Below are 23,127 nucleotides of genomic sequence, written 5' to 3'. Positions count from 1 at the left end.
TTTAAAAAATCAAAAAGTGCTGACAGATCTCAGTAAGGTTTCTGTATGTTCATTAAATTTAGTATGAGACCTTTTAAATAAATAAAACCGATTCATCCACTTTACAAATTAATCAACAATTTTCAAGAAATTAGGGAAACAAAGAGGCATGTTTTCAGTTTAAAACACTGTGACTTATTACTACATTTTATAAAACTGTTAGGACTTTATTTGGATGTTTCTGTAAGAAGATAGTAGCTGTGTAAGCAACTCTTACAGTGCTTTATATTTAGATCTAAATAACATTGGGACAAAAGGTTTGGTTTACCAAATGCTGACAAAAAACGGAACAGCGGATAGTTTTGTAACTGCAATCCAGTGCAGGCTTTTACTTTGATTTCAAAACAATCAGCTAATTAACTACACAGAGAGTCAGGGAGAAAAATATTACTTTTACCATCTGATCATCTAATTTTATAAGTTTGAACAAATATGGTTGTTAAAAGCAGGCCACTTGACCTCAGCAGTGTTTCCTATGTTTACTCTTTGGGCTTCGATTTCAACATCTTGCTCAAGGGCATTTGGAAATTTGCAGGACAACTGCTAACCTGCTCTGCCAATTTACTCACAGCTGCTCTAAACATACAATTTGACCATAAAATATGGTATTTGTATTATACTCAGCTCTATAAAAGGAGTATATTGTATGCACATTACACTATTTATAGTATACTTACACTTTAATTACCCAAACCTGTAATAACTAAAGCACTTTTGTACTTTTGCTGCTAGTTAGAAGTCAAGCTGTCTCTCTAAGTCTTAACAATCATTATTAGATACAACATTGCAATAATTTAATCTAATATGGTAATCTGACATTTAATAGGAAAACTAATTGTTGAACTAATTAGTATTACAATATTGGTATAAACATAACCCTTCAACTTGCTGAGTGGTTTTTATAAAAAACAAAAATTCATGCGCATGCACGTTTCTCCAAAAAAACAGAAAACTAAACAAAACAAAAAATCTCAGTTTGTGTGGGAAGGAAAACAAAGATGGCAGTCTACACACCTGACAGGTTTAATATGAACATTATTTTGAATTTACAGTGCAAAGAAACAATAACGTGATAGTAAAATAAAAGATAAAGATTAAAGATGTGTCCATGCTCTCCTTGTGCATGAATATGTTAAGTTCAACGTTATATTTTTAGAGCTGCGTCCACACAGGAAACAATTTGCAGTGATGTGGTGACCACAGACAGAAGAAAGTGAATGATATTTGGCAACTCCAAGCCACGACGGGCAAAATAACTGCTAGCGATGTAAAGCAGGTCCCGAGATAAATGTTTCTCAACTTCAAGCCGGTACAGGGTTACCTAGGCAACCAGATCCTGAAATGCCAGCTAATTACCTCCTGTCAGCGTCACAGTCATGTGTAACAAGCGCATTGCTTCAATGTGCGGACGTAGCTGTAGCTGCCTGACAGCACATCTCAGGTGATGTTACACAGTAGCATGGATGTCATGAAGTAAATGGTATTATAATGTTACTTTACATAGGAAGTAACTCAATACTATAAAAAGAGAGAAGTAATGTGTGTGGTGAACCCAACACTAATCTCTCCAGCAATAGTTCCCTCTCCTTAGATTGAAGCAAACTGATCAAACATACTCGTTTGAATGTTTATATATCTCAGTATGAGTGTCAGATACATAAGAACATAAACCCTATGACATCAAACAAGCACAGTTAGTCAGCAGCTTGCACATGTTATTGTGGATCAGATTCACTCAATATTTAGTACTCTACTGCTTTGCTACGTGCTGTTCCTGCAATTGGCTTACTGTAAGCAGCGGGCATGTTGACGCGAGGGCGGACCACTTTGGCCATCCGGGCAGCACATCAACAAGTTCAAAACAAAGGATTTCGGTTTCAAGTCAGGCACGATCAAATTGGGCCAAAGTTTACTGAGCTTCAAAAGTCTTCTTAAATTGGCCAATGTACGGAAAATGTGCATACACTCCTTGTTTTAGTGAAGGGGTACTTCAACTACATAACTCTTCCAAATTCTTTTGCAGCTTTACGGGTGAGTTTTTTTCTCCCCCACATCCGCATGTTCTTACCGGGTGTTACACAGTCTGGCAAGCGTATTAAAATAGTGCGTGCCGTCACTGCCGCTGTGAATTGCAAAAGAAAAAAGCGGAAATCCTGCTTACCCACTACCTTACTGAGGGGATAACAAGAAGCTTTTGTAGGCATACTCCGACAATGCCTGATCCCTTTGAGTTAAGCGGAAAGCTACTAATGGCAAGTTGGTCAATCTGGACACGCTCTGCTTCTTCAACATTTTTAAAAATGTGTAAAACCCCCACAAAAAACGTAGTCCCGATGTTCACCTAAAAAATCTAGCTGTAAGTCCTTGTTTACCTTGCCCCCCACCCCAAATTTCTCCATTACACACGACAACGACAACAACAGGAGACGTACGATTAAAAATCTCGACGTGAACATTTTCCATGACATTACTTTGTAGGTGCTGTCACTGTGTTTTGCATTGCTAATCTTAAAATTAAGCTACGTAAACCCATTATCTGAGCGGGTGCTGCAAACATAAAGTGGAATTTAGCATGACTTCACTGAATGCACAAACTTTTTGCTTTTGCTTGTACTGTATATCCTTTATATTCACTACATATTTATTACATTGTTAAGGTAACACAGAAGCTCAGTCTAGATGGTTTACAAATGAAATATGACAGTCATTAGTTATTAGTTTGATAAGCACAAATCTGATCAGAGCGCCAAGCAAAATATTTACCTTACTTACAGTGTGAGTGACAGCTGACGGCCACCGTCTCATATGAGTGTTGGAAAAAAAAATACACCAGTATGCAATTTGTTAGAAAACCAGTTTGATCTAGCCAGCAGCTTCTTTCTACAAATACAGTGTGTGCTGTCTGATGTTCAGGCTGATGGACGGGACCTCCTGACAGGCGGCCAACAATACTGCTAACCCACAGGGAACCTGCATTCACAGCACACTGCAATGTTCCTCACTCACACCTTTTTCCAACGGGCTTCTAAGAATCTCAGCGGTTACATCATGATATTCACTGAACCATGGCAACTCAACAGAAAAGCCAGTATGCATTCCCAGTGTGCAACAATGCAATGCTAAGAGAATAACAGCTTGTCATGACTCTGCTATGCTGGCTAGAGTGGCCTGTACGATGAATCAGATTAATGTGATATATTTCAGGTACAGGTGACGGCCGGAGGCAAACAAACTTAGTGTATGGAGGATTCTGATACATACAGAAGAGAAAAAAAGCAAAGTGGACAACAAGTGGAGCTACTTCCAGGAACTCCTGAGAAGGATTATTTTGATCTTAAGTCTGTGGTGAAGACCCGGGATGGGAGCAGTTTGTGAAACGATGTGTTAGATTTAATATGATACAACAACAAACAACGATGATGTGGTGCTCTCTTTACCATCAATTTGATGCAAACTAAACTGATTTCCCATTTTATTCCCTTAAAAAAGTATAGCATATTTTTAGGCATATTTTAATCAAACTTATCCTGGACAAGATAAATCTGCACTTTTCTTTTCATTTTAGCTAAACTGGATCTAAAACAGTTCAGGTCCAGCTGTGGTATAAGCAGCACTATGCTGGTACAGACTTCTTTGACACATACCTACAGAAAGCGAGAGCAAGCTGCCAGCCCGGCATGAGTTACAGCTACAGACATGAAAACACAGATTTATATTTGTGGAAAATTATCATTTTGACTTATATGGTAAAGCATTTTTTCACATGATAACAGAAAATTAAATTTCTATAAACACCACAAAAAATACCACAGTGCAGTTTGTTAGACACGACTATAGAGCATCTGCTGCTTTCTTGCATTAGACATGGTGAAGTAATTCAAGTCTTTTGGCACATCGCATGTGCCTAATACTAAATACCAGTGAGTTCAGATTGCTGACGCACATTATGGAGGTACTCGGTAAACAGCCACCAGATACAAGTGGACCAGGAGAATTTTAGGGTGTGGGGAAAATCCACCTGAAGATTTATTCTCACTCTGACATGGTGACAAAAGCATTTGCCACCTTGGAAGCACAGAATGGTTTTAATGTATTCCAGGCATTTCTGACTCCAGCACCTGGGTTAATATAGTGCATGATCTTGGCTATATGTATATAAACCCTTGCAGCACAGTGCTGTGAAAGACATATCGCCCTTTTCCTGATTTCGTATCACTGAACTCACCGTTCCGAAAAAACCAAAACAAATGTGATTATTCACAGTTAATGAATATATTTCACATAGGGCAAGGCTTGGATAGCTTTTTTCAATTAATAAATGAAATTATCATCATTTACAAACGCGATTTTCTTATAATAAAATCTGTTTGATGATCTGAAACATGTAAGAATAACAGATATCCCCCCAAAAGAATCAGGAAGGGGGCAAATACTTTTTCTGCTCATTCATAGGACGCATGGCTGTCTCTGTTTCTATGTTTGCGTGTCAAACTAAACTTTTATGTAACGCGTAAAAGGATCTTGTGATGACAGGAGTCAGACACTGATTAATGTTATACTAAAGGTCACAGAAGCCAAAAACGTCGTCACCTTTTTTTTATCCAAATACTTGGAAGCATCACATGCGACATGCTCATATCTTATAATTTGCAGTTTTTCCACTTCCCGCATCCAATTCTACGCACTTTTGATTTATCACTATGTAAAGAGAAAAACTGGGATAAATAGTAGCATGTTTAAAAAAAGGCTAATGTTAAATAGTATAGTAGTGATTTTTGGCCAACGAGTGAAGTTCAATTGAACGCAGTTCTACTCTAAACTCCGAGTTAAAGCAAAACCTCAACAACAGACACAGCTGCAGTCTTGCTATTCCAGGACGGCACTTAACACCAAGAGGTTTCCAGTTTCAGCTTCTTGTGACAGGCTGCTCTGCACGCCAAACAAACGCTGCCACCGGGCTCAGGCTACAGGTTCTTTGGTTAACACCACATTGCATATGTATACAGGAGTCATGAACTATTTACCACTAAAAGAGCCCCTCCTTCATATTTCACTCCATAAGGTATCTTTTAATGTCATGCAGGCATCTAGCAGTGAAGTGTGTGGCTGTGTGTGTTACATGATTTTACACCAGTCATAAGCATCATGCAGACAATACTGTGATGCTAATAAAGTCATAAAACTGAAAGAGTGGCTGGCCACATTTTTCAGAGTAAATGAGCCTGGTTTTTAAACTCTTTTGAAAAACAAGATTCACAAATAACACTTTAAACATAAATCACACATAGCCATCGATAATGTTTTTTTTTTTTTTTATAATTTACACCAGACACACTCACCTGCTGAGGCCCTTCATGCTTTCAGAGAGGCTGACGTCGTGAGGGTCGACGTGGGAGGCAGTGTCTGAGGTGGCTTGGTGAGACATGGGTGTAGTTTCCATTGCTTCTGCGCTGGGGGTCCTTAGCTCTGAGGTCAGGGGCAAAACTATTGGTATGGAGAAAGGTTTTGCGTGGTAGGGCGCCCTGGAAGAGAGGCTGGGTTGGGGGACCACTTGAGTCATGCTGTCAATTTTCCCTTTCCTCACCTGTGTCACAGAGAAAGGTGAGAGGTCTCGTGAGGGGAAATTTGAGATAGCACGGGAGGCAACTGATACACTGCCGATAACATTTCTGTACAATCAAACACACAGAAATGCACACGTGACACCTTTGCTCAGGTTGCTATAAACTATAAAGCATGCATTCGAGGATCTTCTGGAAAAGGGTTAGGGAAAAAAGGAGCTATCTTATAAACCTTACCGTGCTGACTCTGAGAGGGTACAAACAGCGTGAGCCGTCAACTGTTGTATAGGAAAAGAATCTTAACCTAATTACAGCCACATTCTGAGAACTACCCTTTTTCATTTCCGAGTCACGACCAGCTAAACCAAGGAGAAACGTGCCGAAGAGCTTTCTTCTCGCTCATGTGGAGAGCACTCGCTGCTCACGCACACTGAAGCTGAATAGCTGGCTGTGGGGAGCATCAAATGGGTCTGACACTAGCTTAACTATCGATAATGGCCAGAAATATCCAACACTAAAATGGGCTTGTCTTTAGATGAGCGTGTGCAGGCTGAATTAAAAGGCTTTTTCGTCTTTGTACCAATTATCAGAGGAACATTTCCATTTTGGGGTTTAACTTAATGGGCTGTACAATAATCTATGGATGCAGCAACCCATTTAGACATTTAGTCACTGATGCACTTAATGGGCAGATCATTGGGAACATTATTAGTCGAACAAACTTCTTTAGCTAGACCTGGTATGGATTTTGCCCCTCAGAGCTTTGTGATTGATTCAGCTAAATCGGTCGTTCACAGGAAAACTGCAGGGGAGGAAAGGGGGGAAAATAAATGTGGACATCAGCTTATTTTTAGCAAAGGATTGAAGCATGTTGCATCACACTCTGGGGAGACGTCATGGTGAGAGATGGTAGAAATGGGTGTTGTGTTAATGGACTTCAGTGTTTGGTAAAGGTAAGATGTTACCATAGCCTGGTTTCTCTATATTACTGTATTTCCTTACGTTCTGTGTTTTGATGTTCTACTTTTGTATTTTCCTTTTTTTTGAATAAAAAGATATCTTTAGTGTTTATTTTTAATGTTTCTTTTACTACTAAACAACATCCAATTGGATAAATGAACACATAAATACATTTCTCCAGTCTCTAATAAAACAACTTTGTGTTCAAAAACAAAAAGTCATCCTGCTCACAGTCCATCACAATTCACAAGTTACTGCCCATAAAATCATAAACGTGACTCGACCTTGAGCACAATTTTGATGAAGACAGGTAACCATTGTGTGATAATTTCACTAAAATCTGACCAGCAGCCAATGATTCGTGTGAATTGAGGATGGACAAACAACTTACTGCCATGGCATGAGTTCATCAATTCTTCAGTTTTGGATTAGCTAAAAATTTTAACTGAATCGTGCTAGAAGCTTGTTGGTGACTAAATAGCAGCCACTAGTTATTAGGGGAAAATGCATATTCCACTACTGCTTAGAGAGCAGTTGTGGAAGTTGGCTGTTGCTGTAAAATTGACTCCTTGTGAATGCTTTGGCTGCTACAGGATTGCAGCGGCAGACTGTGGTTTGCACGGAAGCGACTGACTCTTCTGCAAACAGTTGTGCCATTAGAAACGTGTTGTTTATGGTACAACTTTTACTGTGAAAAGTGAGCAATCTCTGTTTGTTTTTTAGATTTTTTCTATTGCTCAATAAGTAGTTTGTGAGTGTTCCTTCCATGCAAACTCCAGTCAACAGCTACACTTTGCTTGTGTTGTAGAGAGGATTTTGGTGCAGCACCCTTTTTGAAATCAGTTTCACCTGGCGACAGCCTAGCAACTTCCAACTAGTCAGAGAATGTCCATTTGTGGCCAGGGGTTGCAGACTGGCCTGGAGGCCTGTGTGACTGCGGTTTTAGCCAGAAGATAACATGAAATCATGTTATATCTCTCAATAAAGATATAACATGGTTTTGGCCTACGCATTTAGAACAAAAATCAGGAGCGAAAGAGACCAAAAATTCCTGACAAACCTAAATGAGGATATGACCTGGTTTCTAAATCATGGATTAACTTATAATTTGTGAGTAAAATCTCAAAAGACTTCAAACAAAGCCAAATGAAATATTTAGAACTCTGTGTTTTCTCTCTCTGAACCTGCTACAATAAAAAAGGAAGCTGTGGCTGGCCACAAAACAAGTACTCACTGAACTCTGTTTACTTGATGGTGCAACGTGATCCATACCTGTTCTTGCTTGCACAATTGCCACAGTCTTTTCTTATGAATGTTTTAAATGGTGGGTCTTGATATAAACATTTGAGCTTTAAAAGAAGAAAAGCGGGCATCTGCCAATTAAAAAAAAAAGCACTCAAGCGTTTCTGTGATTTTCCACGGTGACAGTTTTGTTTTTTCAGCAAGAGGGAATAACTAATACTCTGCCAGTAACAGCTGTTTGTTTTACAGTCCAAAGATCATGTATGAGTATAAATGTGTTGGTCAAACAAAACACAAGTTTCAAGTTTAAAAGAGGTGTATGATAAATCTAGAAGATACAACAAACAGATTAAAGGCTCTCCAATTTAAGTAGGTGGGTGTGTTTTTCTTTTACTGTTAGACATAACCTGAGGCTAATAAAAAGTATTTTATAGACTGACAAGACTTTGTCCTTAGAGGACTTCAGAAACCTGGTGTAGCTCTGGTAGAAATGTGTGAGTGGAGATCATTTAAAAAACAAACAATATGTTTTCTTAAGCAGTAAAGAAGCCAAACCCCTCCTAAGCTTAGCTTTATGGGGAAAGTGAGTTTTTACTGGAGGCTCTGGGAAACAATAGCAATAAAAGTTAATATTTAAAGTGACCATGAATCGCTTGATAAATTCTTAAGGTCAGTCTTTTATCTGTGAACACCATTTTAATTTTGAGAGGAAGTTAAGACTTCCAGGAATGGGATATTGTGAGCTTTTGTAATGAGACTCAGCAGCTGGACGTTCAGGTTGATGGGTTTAGTGGTTCATTGGCTCCTAAGCAAAAGACGTCACTAGTTTGCTGCTGATGGTCGAACATTTAAGTCGAACATGCTGTTGCTCTTAGCAACCATCAATGGGAAAGCTATACAGCTTTTTTTAGTTGTGTAAAGTATCTAAGTGCATTTATTTGAGTGCAAATTTGAGGCCCGTATTCTACTGGAGAATTGTCTTTATGAAACTCTACTTCTACTGCACTAGACTTCAGAGAAAATATTTGACTTTTTTCTTCCATTATCTATTACTTTGTATTTTAAAACTTCATAGAAACATAAAAAGTAGATGAAAAAAATAAATAAAACAAGCCAACAGTACAAACAAGTGCAGCTGATTGCTTTGTTTACACAAAACTGTATTTTGAGATTACTTCATTTGTCTTTTGGGCAACTGTATGAACATTTCATCATTATACCCTCTTGAATGTGAGGGCTTCCCTGTTGACCTTCCTTTTTAGTAATAAGCACTAGTTGCATTCTTATACAGAGTACTCAGATATTACTTCAGACAAAAACAGTAAAATGATTACCTGAATACTTAGAGTTAAGCACAAATTAAAACAGTTAATCTTGTGGACGCCATGCATCTGTAAATTATTACTGTGCTGCATTTTACAACAGAACCAATTGTTGATCTTTATTAATGATAATCAGGGTTGCCAAGCCTGCGTGCAAAAATCAGGCCAAATGCCATTCAAAACAAGACCAAGCGAGCCCAGTGTTCAGACGCGGAGAATGCCAGAGACTGCTTTAGCACGTACGCATGTGTGCTCGGGTTGATTACTGGCATGTGATTATTTGACTTGATGTAATTTTTCACACAATAACACGTCTTAATAAAAGTCACATACAGATGTAAACTGGATGAAGCCAATTTTGAACAAAGTTTTTATAAAAACTTTATCTAAACACTAGCTAAATTCTTTTGTCACATTTGTTATAATAAAACTTTAAAGCAGCAGAAACCTGAAAAGCAATGAGCGAACGTTAACCTTCACTGGAAGTGTATTTCATTTGTCGCTTAGCTGTACACTGACACGCACAGACTGTGAAGCCAGAGACGAAGGTTGAAGTGAAACGTTTAAAAATACTCTTCAGTTTTCTACACAACCTCTGCTAGAAAGCAAAAAATTCTTTGCAGGGCACAAATGAAAGCAAAACGTCCTTCATCGGCAGATGTTTTTACCCTTCTGAGCTTAACTTGCTATCAGTCAGCATTTCTTTTATCTCACAGTGACACAAGCTTGGATATGATAAACACATTTATGGCTTCAGAGCTTTGTTTAAACTACGCTCAAAACAAACAGCAAGATCATTTTAATGTGTCTCAAAGCTGAAACCAACCTTAAGAAAATTACTCTCATTGAACTGCATATGTGATAAAATACTAAATAATAATAATTTATCATTCAATTCAACTGACTAAAGGAGAAATTTATACTTTACAAATACATCTTTCCAATAAATGATTCCTGAGCAGTTTGTAAAACATGTGCACAGACAGGAATTCTCCAGGGTTTTATTGCCCTTTTGCCCCTAATTGCCTATTTCAGTGTCGGGCCTCATCTGTAGTAAGACAGCATACCAAAGCCACTGTTTTTCTCTCTCTGCAAATAACTATGCCGTTGTTTCCTGTAGCAAATTGTCTTTATCAAATCATGTCACGTGACCAAGCAGAGGGCTTTAGGCATCGCAGGCAGTCTGAGAGATAACTTCAGGGTAATCAGCACTAAGGCAATACAGCAGATAAGAAGCCCTATAAATGTATATATGAAATATGAAATAAAATGTAATAAACTAGGAGGCCAAAACAACAGTGCAATTATTCATGCTGACACGTGGTTGTCTCTTGTACCTTCTTTTTTCTTGTTTTTGCATTTGGAGCGTTGGTGCAGGATTTCTTCGGAAGATCTGCATTTCCTGTTTGGTTTAGGTGGCCAATCTTGAAAAGGTGTACACACAGATAACAGCAGACAATGAGATTTATAGTACATAGTAAAATTATCTGAATAACTTTAGAAGGTATGTATGAATGTAAACCACAGAAATAGCATTGCATTCATCAAGAAAGGTGTAAACACTTCAAAAAGCTGTTTTGAAACAACAGAATTTAAACAAAAAAAAGACAACTGAGTCACTAAAATAATTTTACGCTGCATCATAAAACTCCAGTGGGTGGTATTGTGAGCAGTGAAGATCTACAGCTGTTAATGTTTTAGAAGAATAAATGTTAATGCTTTTTAAATTTAGGTTGAACTTGGTCACCTGATAAGTTATCAGCAACAAAACGCAAACTACTAAAAAGGTCATCGTCTGCTTCACTGAGTGACAGGAAAAAACAATACATGTGGTATTGCATGTGGTATACGCTAGTCACTACACAATAACCCACACAGACGCACACAAATATAGCATTACAAAACAGCTTTTCCAAAACATGCCCATGTTGTGTTAATTGCGTCACACAGATTATAGTGCTGTTGTAAAAGCGACTATGTAAGGGAATTTAAAAGGTTCTTGGAAGGCAGATCTGGGAATGCCAGGCATAAACGAGAACACACACAAACACACACTTCACACTGGACAGATTTCTTCTTTCATAACAGGTATGAATACATGCATAAACAAAGACACAAACACACAGGCTTTACTTTCATCCTAGTAAGTGGGGTTATTGTCTTTGCATCGAGATGGCTGGATGAATTCTTTGTGTCTGCATCTGCCACTTGAGTCTCCTGGTACAAGAAAGAGGACAAAGGAGAGTCACATCTGTAATACACATCTTACATACAGCCAATTAACAAAAGAGGTAACGTCTCATCTTTAATAAAGGCCAGGAAGCTTTTTCTCCAGTCCTTATGCATGGAATAAGAATCTCATATATATAGTAGATGTGAAATATGTCAGGGTAGGTGGGTTCTGCTGTTGTGTTTTATTCTAATAGCTCCTATCAACACAGCTGAGCACAGATTTAAACAGCATGACAGTCTGCCTCCTCAAACACACACGATCACTAAAAACTGCCATGCACACGTGCTGGCGGTCTGCATTTTACAACTGGAAGTAAAGGCAAACCACCGATCATGTGTGCTATGTTCACAGGCATTGCAAGGAAGGTCAGGAGGTATGATGCCTCTGCAGGTCACGTGTGTGTGTGTGTGTGTGTGTGTGTGTGTGTGTGTGTGTGTGTGTGTGTGTGTGTGTGTTAGTGTGCATGTTTGTATGTTAGACAATCTTTTCTGGGTGAGGGATTTCCTACTGCTCATCAGTGTCTCAAGTGTCAATGCCCTTACAGGAATTCACAACACAGCACAGGTGCTTGTGATCGGATGATGATATCACAAAAAAAGGACACGTCTTTAAAGTCTTTGCAGATTTAATTTTAGTGTTACAAGTAATCTGGACCTTTGGAATTTATTAAGTTGAATTTGATCAGGTCATTTGTAATGTTTGCTTTTTCATGACGTCACATAGGTCACAGACTCAAGACTTAATGGTGTTAAAAATGACAGGAGAGTGCTATGAAAGAAGAGGCTAAAGGTCAAAACAAGAGAGAGATCCCACCATCAGTAGCTGCTCATCAGATGGCCAGTGTCACGTTTCACACGCCCGACACAGGCATTAATCAACAATCGAGACACTGTTGATGTCTGCACACTGAGATAAAAAAAAAAAGGCTGGTCTCTAAATTCTGCTAATCATGAGATAGTGGTAAATGAAGCTGTTCTCAGTAAATATTCGGTAGGCTTCTCTACGCCACTCAAATATTAATTGGATCTTTAAACAATTAAATAATTAATAAAACATGTTAATGTTTTTATTAATTTGTTTGTTTACTGCTTTCATATGCAGTCTCTTTGGGTGAAAATTGATTCATTCTATACTGAGTTACAGTTTATAGTGACTTTTATGGTGACAGACATATGATTAAGATAATACTGTTACACAACATAAATGCTGGGCAATGCTTTGACACGTAGCTAAAAATACAGCTTTTTTCCCCTTTAGCTCACGAAATTTATACACAATGACACTTAATTTTGGACACCTGGAATATCTAAATTATTATACATTAATAATTTATAAATATGTCAACAACATGTTTAAAGGAAGGAGGAGGTAGAGATTTGATAGGGTGCTCTTGTCCAATATTTTCATGTGTGTGAGGGTGCACGGGCATGTTGGTATGGGTATGTATATCTGTAGGTTGTGTTTCCTTTGAGGTGTTACTGGGGTTATTGAAAAGGTGTATATGTGTGTATGTGTATGTATGTATGGATAGATAGAAAGATAGATATACATATAATTAATAAAAAAAAAATACATGTAAAATATAATGTAATTGTAAGGAGGTATTTCTGTAGTCTATTGATTACTTGATAGTGGAAAGGGGGTGGGGTTAAATAAGCTGATGCTTCTTCCTGCTCCTTTTTGAACATGAAAGTTATTTGTGGTTGTGGTTGCTCGTTTTCCTTTCGTTTTGCTTTGTTTGTTTGTCTCTTTTGAATTCTATGTTGTTGTACTTTTTCAACATGTTCAAAAGAAAGATTCAATCAATCAATTAAAAAAAGCTAAAAATTACATTGTTGTTTATTAGGCAAATACCAAACTGAATTCATGTTTTTATACTCAAAGTTAGGGCCAGCCAACAGTACGGTAATTACATTTTAGCTTTAAAAATATAATTTCGACTAAACAGCTTGCATATGCTGGCGGATTAACCATTACAGGAACATAAAAATTATGTGGTAATTATGTGTATCTCATAAAAGAAATGAAATGGTGATGAAAATAAACCTGAATATAAACTGGCAAACCAAACCAGCTGATCAATAGACATCAGTCATCAAAGCAGACAACAGACAAAAACAACCAAGGACTGAAAACAGCCACCTGTTGATATAAGATCAATAATTCAATCATTTTTACCTTGACATTACACAAGGCTGCTTGTGTAAGCCATCAATCATCCAGGTGACTGGGCAGAAGATGATGTCATAGATGAAGTCACACTGTTTAAAGTGCATGGGCACGACATGTGAATCATTAAGTTGTCTTACCAAACTGCAAAGCATTGCCCCGACCATCAACACTCATTTATTTCATGTAAACAGTGATCTGTTTCACATAAACACTACTTTCCGGTGCTTCTGTGAGTATACCGCACCTCGGCAATGATAGGCGATGCCTCTTCTTTTGCGTAGTCTTCTCTGTCTGTGTTGGTCTCAAAGATATTGTTGTAGTTCTGGATAAGTTTGGCCATGATCTTGTTACAGATGTTCTGGTCCTTAAGTGCTTCAAATCTAGGAGCCACGCTAAAATAAAATAAAATAAAGTAAAAGCAAAAAGATGACATTTAATTGAAATTCTTTAAAGGGAAAGGTCATTCAAATGAGCACCAAATAAATATCCATAAACACTAATGTGAGCACTTTAATAGGAACTACATTCAATGGCCAGTATGTTAGGTACACCTGTTCAACTCCTTATTAACACAAATATGTAATTAGCCAATTGCATGGCAGCAACTAAATGGTCAAGATGAAGTACTAAAGTTCAAATCACAAGGGCAAGAAAGCTGATTTAAGTGACTGATTGTTGGTGTCAGATGGACTTGTCTGAGTATTTCAGAAACTGCAGGGATTTTCAAGCACAACGGGTGAAAATGTTGTGTTGAATGCCTCAAGCTAACTCAAATAAACACTCATTACAACCAAGGTATGCTGAAGAGCATCCCCTGAACCCTGGATATTAGCTAAGAATGGGAAATGTAGGCTACAGTTGAGGTTAATCAAAATTCAAGCAGAAGACTCTTTAAACATTTCCTGGTCTGATGAAATTTGATTTCTGCTGCAACACTCTGATGCCAGGGTCAGAATTAAGCATAAACAAAATAAGAACGTGGATCCATCCTGGTGTTGGTGTTACGATATGGTCTTTGCACACATAACATCCCGTTATGACCCAAGTGTACCTGTCTTCTGATTGCTGTTTCCAGCAGGACAGGATGCCATGTCACAAAGTTCACCTCATCTCAAACTGGTTTCTTGAAGCAGCAGTTTCAGTGAGTTCACTGTACTCAAAAAGCCTCCACAGTCACCAGATCTCATTCTATTGAGCACCTTTGCTCATATAGCAAAAAGGTGGTCCGACCCAGGATTAATGGGAAGCATTAATGTTTATATTATGCCCTGTTCATGGATTTCTGTAAAGTAATAAGGAATTATGTGTAGTTTGGTAGAAAAAAAGTGTCACTTTCATTAAATTTAAGAAGAAATCAGACATCTGTAGATCTAAAGCTAACACCAAAACAACATAACTTGAATTCATGGGTGGACTATCCCTTTGAAACTGACTATAGCAGCAGCAATAAAAGCAACAATCTGTATGGAACAAATGCAACTAAGCTGTAATCTTGATACTGAAATAGAAAGTAAGTCCCCAAGTTGTCAGACTGAATCCAGCTTCTATAACAAGTTTGTATGATACTGCCGAACAGCTGTGTGAGATGTACACCGGGCTGTGGGCCTATCTGTAGGTCTAATTATATAACCTTTACACAGTCTGAAGAGAACAGACTGTACAGTATGAAAGAGTATCCATTACAGTGTCTCTTATATCAGTTTCCACGGGAATCCCGGCCTTAATTAACCAATTTATCGCTGGAGATTCCCACTGGCTATCAGTCTAGACAACACTACAGTTACATGGTATGGTCTTGTCTTGGTCTTGGTATGGTATGGTCTTTGCACACATTGAGTGAGTTATTATCAACCATTCCATTATGACCCGAGTGTATCGGTCTTCTGTTTGCTTTTTTCAGCAGGACAGGATGCCATGTCACAAAGACTGGTTTCTTGAATCAGCGGGTTCAATGAGTCATTATACTCAAAAGGCCTGCACAGTCACCAGGTCTCAATCTATACAGCACCTTCGGGATGTGAAGACTGGGAGATTCACAACATGGATATGCAGCTCATATAGCACAAAGGGGGTCCAGCCTACTACTAGCAAATACTATTTATTACTAACTAGTATAGCTTACTAACATTAAAACTGGCCACCGAGTAAGCCTATCAGAAAATTTAAAACTTGAGCTCAGAAGCCTGAGACACGGCCACATACTGTATAATTTATTTCTGAACATTTTCACATCTGCAAACAGGGTACCAAGCTGAACTTGTGCTTTGTATTTTAAATGCACAGGTAAATCAAACTGATTAGCTTTCTGAGTGACCTTTGTTAAGTCAGTTAATTGAAAAAAAACAAAACAAAAAAAACTACTGACTGCCTTTAAAATTTGTGGTAACTTATATTTAATTTCTAATCATTCACTCTTCTGCTACCTCTGCTACTTCCTCACCCTTTATTTTTAGCACTTTATTCTTCAAAACATGAAATTTTTATGCTCTCCTGACAATCTGCTTCTCTACTCACTCAGTAAACTACAGCATCACCTTCTGGCCAAACACTGGATTTTACACTGGATGCCTTTTCTGACGCAACCTTTCCATTTATCCAGGATTGAGGGCGGCACTAGGAGTCTATGTCTTGAATCAGGGATTTTTCACGTGTAATGCAATGTGACAGAGGCAGAGCCCTTGTTTATTAATCAGACTACAAAACTGGGGAATCAACACTGATTTATTTCATGTAAACAGTGAAATTACATGAAAACTCTGTATGAAAAGGCATTTATACAAAAATACACAACAGAAAACATAGAATCAGCTTAAAAAAGCATTTTTTTTAATGGAAATTCAAAGTATAAATTTGAATGTAAAATTCTCACATTTTTATAAATGAGGCACCAGGTACAGTGGGTGTAGTGGTTAGCACTGTGCTGGCTAACAGGAGGAGGTTGTGAGTTCAAATCCACAAGGCAAGCGAGGCCTTTGTGGATTGAATAAGCGGAAGAAAACTGATGGATGGCCAGAAGGCTGTGACTATAGCTTTCAGCAAGAAGAAATGCCCTCTTACATGGAGTGATATGGTGCACAGGTGTGTATTTGGACTGTTTAACCACATCTAATCTAAAGAAATGTTTCACTCACTGGAACACGCTGGGTCCAAACACAGTAGCGAGGTTGAGGGCAGTCATGCGGTTGTCCTTGTGGCTGCTCTCCACAAGGGTGAGGAAATGGCAGAGGTAGTGCAGGAGACTGTAGTGGACATCTGGAAGCTGCAGGAGAAGGTGTCTCACGTCTGCCCAGGTGTCATCATCACCACCACGCTCTACAGATACAAAAGGTTATAGGATTTTTTTTTTAATTCAATGTGTGTAGTTTATGAAATCCCTGGCAAACAACCTTTAGTGGAAAGATTAGTAATGCACTTGTGCTTCAAGTTTTTCATTAACAAGGACATTCTGCTTTGGTCTGTTTACACAGAATTAATTAACAAAAATTCAAGTAAAATTCCAAGTATAATGAATACTATTACAGCCTATCTCCAGAAGGGAGTAACAGCTCAATCCATCATCCCTCTATAATATCTAATCTTGGGTTATGGTGACTTCTAATACCTGAGCATTACTGCCTCAAAATATGTTGATGCTATTACTGGGGGTACATAATTGGGTCAGAGGTGGATAAACGGATACGACTGCTGATCCCAAATGACTTAGTGACGCAAACGTTGTGAGTGTGCACTGTAGGTCTATGTGAATGTGCATGCATGCGTACGAATGTGGGTATGTGGGTACATCTGTCTCAGTTTGGAGACGGGCAGTAATCACCCAGAGCTTTCACGGCTGCTCTTGTGACAGCTGAGTAAAGTTCAGATTCTGTGTGTGTGTGTCCACCTGTATGTTTATTATGGATGTATTTTAGGGCAAAAAAAAGGTTGTGCTTTAACAGATGTGTACACTGCACATAAACAGAGGAAACAGGACACAGGTGCACAATACAAGAGAAAGTAACACCATGCATGAAGGTATACTAGAAATTAAAGATACTAATTTAAATGAGAATAAAAATGTATTAGTTGTTGTTATTTATGTAGTGTTTAAGATCTTGACTTAACCAAAATAGGGTCTGGTGTTTCTACAGAAAGAGCTGATTAGAGTATACATCTCGTGTTGCATGCATATGTACATACAAAATGTAACCATATACACTAGGTTATCATATACTTTTCTGTGAGGTCTGAATTTCTCCTTCAGCAGAATTAGAAAAACTTTCAGTTGTTGCAAAAACATTATAATATAATATTTTTAGCAGCTCTGGGAAAATATAGTAGAGACATAGCAAAAGTATTATAGACAAATATGTGATGAAATATAGCTCAATGGTACAAAGTTATTTAACTTAACTATACACAAAGAAGAGACAACAAAAGCGTTGACGACTGCCATTAAACACTGATAATCAAAATCATTTATTTTTCTTTTAATTTGAAATAAAAAAGATTAATACCAGTCTTAAGTTCTTTGATTTAAATCTGATAGCAATAGCAACTTTTTTTAATACTTCTAAAAGTTTTGTCATGTTAAAATGTGTAATGCAGAAAATCCTGGCATTCAGAAAGATTTAATAACCAACTGCTTGGGATTTTCTCTGGATAAAATAATGAAACACGCCTGGTAGAAACAAAACAGTTGAACAAAAACCAGCAAAATAATCTTATTCTCCAGTTATCGTCAGGAGCAGCGTCACTACTCAGGCTGACATTCATGGGGTCTATGAAAGCAAAGGGAATGCAGCAGATAAAGTATACACCACTCCCATCAAACGGATTAAACCTAGCACTGAAGCTGGGAGCGATCGCAGATGCTTTTCTTGCTAAATGACTCACTTTACCTTTTATGACCTCAAAGGTTTATTACCAGAAAAATCTGGCCCATCACCCTTCATATTACCACCCTCTCTCACAAGCAAACGCAGTATATAAATGCTCCACCTGCTGTAGACGACTGCGCGGCTAATCGTAAAATTCACCAGCTAAAGATAGTCTTGCTGATCATCCAGTCAGTCATGACCCAGATCTACATTACACTGGAGAGGTGTATCCAATAATATCGACATGATCACATTTTGCCAGTCAAAAAAACAAAAACACTGACCCACACATGTTGCAGGATAATTTTTATACACTGCCTATAAAAAAAATAGCACAAAAGGTAGGACTACATGTTGGTGATTTACCTTGGTAGTGCTGTATTAGTGCCTGCTGGACTGTCATGACTACCAGACCCCCGGGGAGATCTCTCAGGTACTGTTTGAGCAAGCTGGCAACAGTACAGGAATCAGATTCAGAGAGCAGGTTCACATCACCACCACCCTCCAAATGCTGCTTCAGGGTCTCCACAGCACGGACGTTTCCATTTACCCTGAACAGACCTTCCTGATGCAGTGCTGGAGGAGTTAAGAGACAAAAAATATTACAAATAAAGAAATCCTCACTTACAAGGTCTTGAATGATCAGTCCCCATCTTATCTTATGACCTCAAAGTATCATATCACCCTAATTGAGCACTGTGCTTCCTGAGCCTGATTCTGCCAGAGGTTTTTTCCTGTTAAAAGGGAGTTTTTCCTTCCCACTGTTGCCAAGTGCTTGCTTAAAAGGGGCAGTCTGATTGTTGGGGTTTTCTCTCGTAATATTATAGGATTTTTACCTTAAAATATAAGGGGGCTTGAGGTGACTGATGTTGTGATTTGGTGCTATCCAAATAAAACTAAACTAAATCATTATTAAAAATATTTTATTTTTCTTAAATAGTAAATGTAAGTTTAATTTAATTTTTCCTTGGTAGCAGACTTTACATTCTCAGAGAATATAGAGCAATTTGCAGATTTGCACTGTAACCATGACTTGCAAGGATCTTTTCTGACCCACTGTTACATCCTGGCACTGCTATCAAGTCTGAATTTCCTTCATGTAAAGGCACTTTTGTGACCAAGAAGTGAAATTGTGAAAAATATAAAATCTAAAGGTTTATCTGTTAACCATCTTTTTATTTTTTAATTCTTTATATTGAGCAGATCAACAACACACTGAGAAAAAAATAGCAAGTGACATTCTTATATATGAAAATTTTAATTTAGTGTAACTTAACAGATACTAGTCAGGAATATTTTCCTTTTACTTTATTGCCAAACTCACAATTAGCTGGGTTTTTTTTGCATGCCATTTTAGTATTAAATAACTACACTTTTGTATTTGCTGTTAGCATTATCACTATTTTTAATTAGTCTAAACGCACTAAGGCCATAGTAATGCTTTCTTTGTGAGTATTTATTACACAGTGTGCTGCGGGGAAAAGCCTGTTCTAACGTTTGAGTCTAAGGTTTATTTTTTAGCACCTGGCGGCTTTTTTACTTCTCATCCGTAAATAATCTGCTCTTTCACGTGATTCCGTTTATTTTGAAAAATCTCAACAGGATCTTGAGCTTTATTGTGAAAGGTTTATGTGGAACATAAACAAGCGGACACGCAATGGTTTTACCATCGTTGTTGCTAACGACAACGCATAAAAACAGGCGCTTGTCCATCCCTAGTGTGGTTATATTAAATATAAGAGAAAGAGAGAACTTTAAGAAATTAATATAGCCACTACAGTGACCATCAAAACCATGACAAAATATTGCCGTAAACAGTTTATTTTGCGACACCACGAAACAAAGGATAGCATAAAATGAAACGATAAAAGTTTTTATATCGTCATCATATCATATGAACAGCCCTAGTCTGTGAACATGAAATTAGCAGCTTAGATTTGTGTTAATAGCTGTCAGTGTTTTGTTTTTGGTATCTGTTTTGATTATGTTGCTAGTTAGCGTTGCTAAGTGCTTGCTAAAACCTTAACAACTGCCTTTTGCCTTATCAACACCTGTTGCTAACCTTACTTTGTCACACTTAGTATTTCATAACAAAATAATAATAATAATAATACTATGATAAAATATTTTAAAAAAAAAATCTTACTAAAAGATTTCAACTCATGTTGTAGACCCTTGAAGTTTTGTTTTTAACAGCTAATAAAATGGCACACTAATACCCATAATAATAGGAGTAGTTATTTGGAACTATTTTCTGGCCAAATAATACTATTCAGAAATAAGTGACAGCGTTATTCACTGGATTATACATTTATTTCTTAAAAATAAATAAACAAAACAAAACAAGAACCAATTAAAAAAATTAATTGCTTTAAGCACTACTTGCAAAAATGAAATTTGTCCTTCAGGGTGACTTAATGGAGGAAGAAATCTCAAGGCCACATCCACAGCTCTAACATGTAGGCTATCTATGTTTGTTGGCCCATAAGGAATTATATTATTTCCCTCCACGCTTACCTTACCTGGTTATGAGACAGCCTTTAAATACATAGGCCAGTGAAATGATTGCACAGCGAGTTTAAGTCAAATTAAACACACTCCAATAATTGCTTTAAAAGAGGCCTATGTTTTCAGTTGACCTGAGTAGGATATCGTTTTCTTGTAGGGACATCTAGTGTTCAAACAGAAGAACTACAGAAAATAATGTAGGTTAATATAGAAAATTTACAAGTTCTGTTTTGTTTTTTTTAACTATGCGTTATGGTTGATCATTTTATATATTAATATCTATATACATTTTTTCTGGAGAAATCTGTTGGCTGATCGTTTGTCAAAGCAAGAGCTGTGGATTTGTGTGATTATATTTATTTATTTAGCAACAAATTTGCTTTTTAAATTGTTCGTCTCATTGAAAACTATTACATGTTTAGTCTCTTTTGTTTTCTGTATATCTGGTTTTAGATGATGATGATGGAAACTTGTGCTTGTGAAAGTGATTCAACTGTGCATTGTTTTTGTCTGCAGCAAATTAAATGATGAAGTATTAAAATGATTGTGGCTGATTATCAAGAGTAACTAATTGAAGAGTGAGATGGCAAGTCTGTGAGAAATATTAATAATGCATGCAATGACAAAAAAACCCATTTAACTCTATTTCAGTAGTCTAGTAAAGTTGCTCTGGTCTAATTCTTATCCGGCTCATATTAACAAGACTCAGAGGATTGACATAATGAGGTTTCTGATTATTGTATAACTGTATGATTTATTTAGAACAAATTATGTAATACAAGAAAACCTAGGTGGCACTATAAAGCTGTATTTATGTAGTGACACCAGTAGGATTGGATATTCAAAAATGTATGTGCACCATCTTCTCAGCATGCAAGACCAATTGTATTCAGCAAAAACTCAAAGAAATAAAAGATAGCCAAAGGTTGCACTTCTCCTCCAGTGCTCTCATGCATTTTTGCCTCACCATGCTTGCGGAGATGCTCCACCATCCTCCGCACCACCAGAGGCACCCCATCCTCCAGCAGCCCCTGGTTTCGCAACTCAAACAGAGACGCTCCAAACACCTTGGTGTGCTTGGGTGCGACTATCCTGGGTCTCGGGATGGGCATCTGGACCATCTTCTTCATGTCTTCTTTAACCTGCACCGCCGCCTTGTTGTGCTGCAGGGAGAGCAGACAGCAGCAGTCAGACACTGACACTATGGAAGCAGAGACAGACATCTTTGTAGACACCTGTTACACAGGAAAGCGCACTTCATCCCAAAGAGTAGAATGTGTGTGCTGCTGCTCATGAAGTGGCTGACTACACGCAGAGCTCTTTCAGTCACTCTGCCATGCTCTTACAGGACACCGTGTGCTGAGGGCAGCAGGAAGATAAAGAGGAGAGCTGGCTGTGCATGAGTTGCTACGACAAATATCAGGTTACCTCGCAACACATCTTTGGTTAAAGACACTGCCAGAGTGACACATATACACACACATGCACAAATAGGCATATGAGCACATATTTAGAGAAGCACATGTGGTATATGCTCAGCTGCCAGGAATCTGAACGATAGTAAGGATATCAGATCAGACTGATATAATACCTTAAGAGGAGAGGCTCATTGTACTACAAGTAAAATTACATTTTCCATTGCTAATCTCATTGAGAAATAAATACAAAATATAATATGGTAAAACATATTATTACATTTTCTGATTTGCTACTTATATATAATTGTTTACTTCACATAGGCTATTCAATACATATAGATATAGACCCATATGTCTCATTTTATATATGATTATCAAATTAAAGAGAGCAGCATTTTTCTTTTAGGTGTACCAAAAAATACTAACAGTACTGAGGTAACTAAGAATTGAAGTTAAGTACAGCAGGTGTTTTGATACACTTAGTTAGGTTTTACACTTTATGTGCTCTTAGCCAAGCTGAGCCAATTCAAAACCTGAATATGATGTTTACCTGGTAAGATACCGAGGCAAACAGCATCCCCATGGTCTCTGTATCTGCATACAGAGACTTTAAGATACACTTGCTTGTTGTCTGTCTCTGAGAGCAAACCATAACTTTCCAGCAAATTACTCATTCATTTAGCATATTTACAGTCCTGAGCAAAAGTCTTGAGTCACTCCATATTTCTTTAATATTTTGCTTCCAAGGAGCCAAACTTTCTTTTACATTTTTAACATAATCTTAATCTTTGCACATCGGCTGCTTTTTCACTCATT

General features: G+C 37.7%; 1 protein-coding gene across 8 annotated transcripts in view; it reads right to left on the bottom strand.

Moving 5' to 3' along the window:
* Positions 1 to 23,127, bottom strand: part of fam13a (family with sequence similarity 13 member A) — a 49,878-nt gene that overhangs the window by 24,045 nt on the left and 2,706 nt on the right. For 5 of the 8 annotated variants that reach the window (XM_086295471.1, XM_086295464.1, XM_086295468.1 and 2 more), the window contains exons 2-8: positions 21,861 to 22,056; positions 18,752 to 18,961; positions 16,661 to 16,841; positions 13,774 to 13,921; positions 11,249 to 11,341; positions 10,462 to 10,548; positions 5,379 to 5,623 (exon numbers count right to left, since the gene is read on the bottom strand). In XM_086295471.1, the coding sequence (XP_086151597.1) occupies positions 5,379 to 5,623; positions 10,462 to 10,548; positions 11,249 to 11,341; positions 13,774 to 13,921; positions 16,661 to 16,841; positions 18,752 to 18,961; positions 21,861 to 22,056 (1,160 nt within the window). Of the gene's footprint in view, positions 1 to 5,378; positions 5,624 to 10,461; positions 10,549 to 11,248; positions 11,342 to 13,773; positions 13,922 to 16,660; positions 16,842 to 18,751; positions 18,962 to 21,860; positions 22,117 to 23,127 lie in introns of those variants that run through there. The other 3 variants (XM_086295472.1, XM_086295467.1, XM_086295470.1) reach the window with 2 other exon arrangements.

The sequence above is a fragment of the Aulonocara sp. 'chitande type north' Nkhata Bay genome, linkage group LG6 (genome assembly GCF_057382095.1).
Source record: "Aulonocara sp. 'chitande type north' Nkhata Bay isolate Kocher_YH1m ecotype deep benthic linkage group LG6, A_spYH_male_GT1.1, whole genome shotgun sequence".
NCBI lineage: Eukaryota > Metazoa > Chordata > Actinopteri > Cichliformes > Cichlidae > Aulonocara > Aulonocara sp. 'chitande type north' Nkhata Bay.
This window is presented reverse-complemented; position numbering and strand designations above follow the sequence as displayed.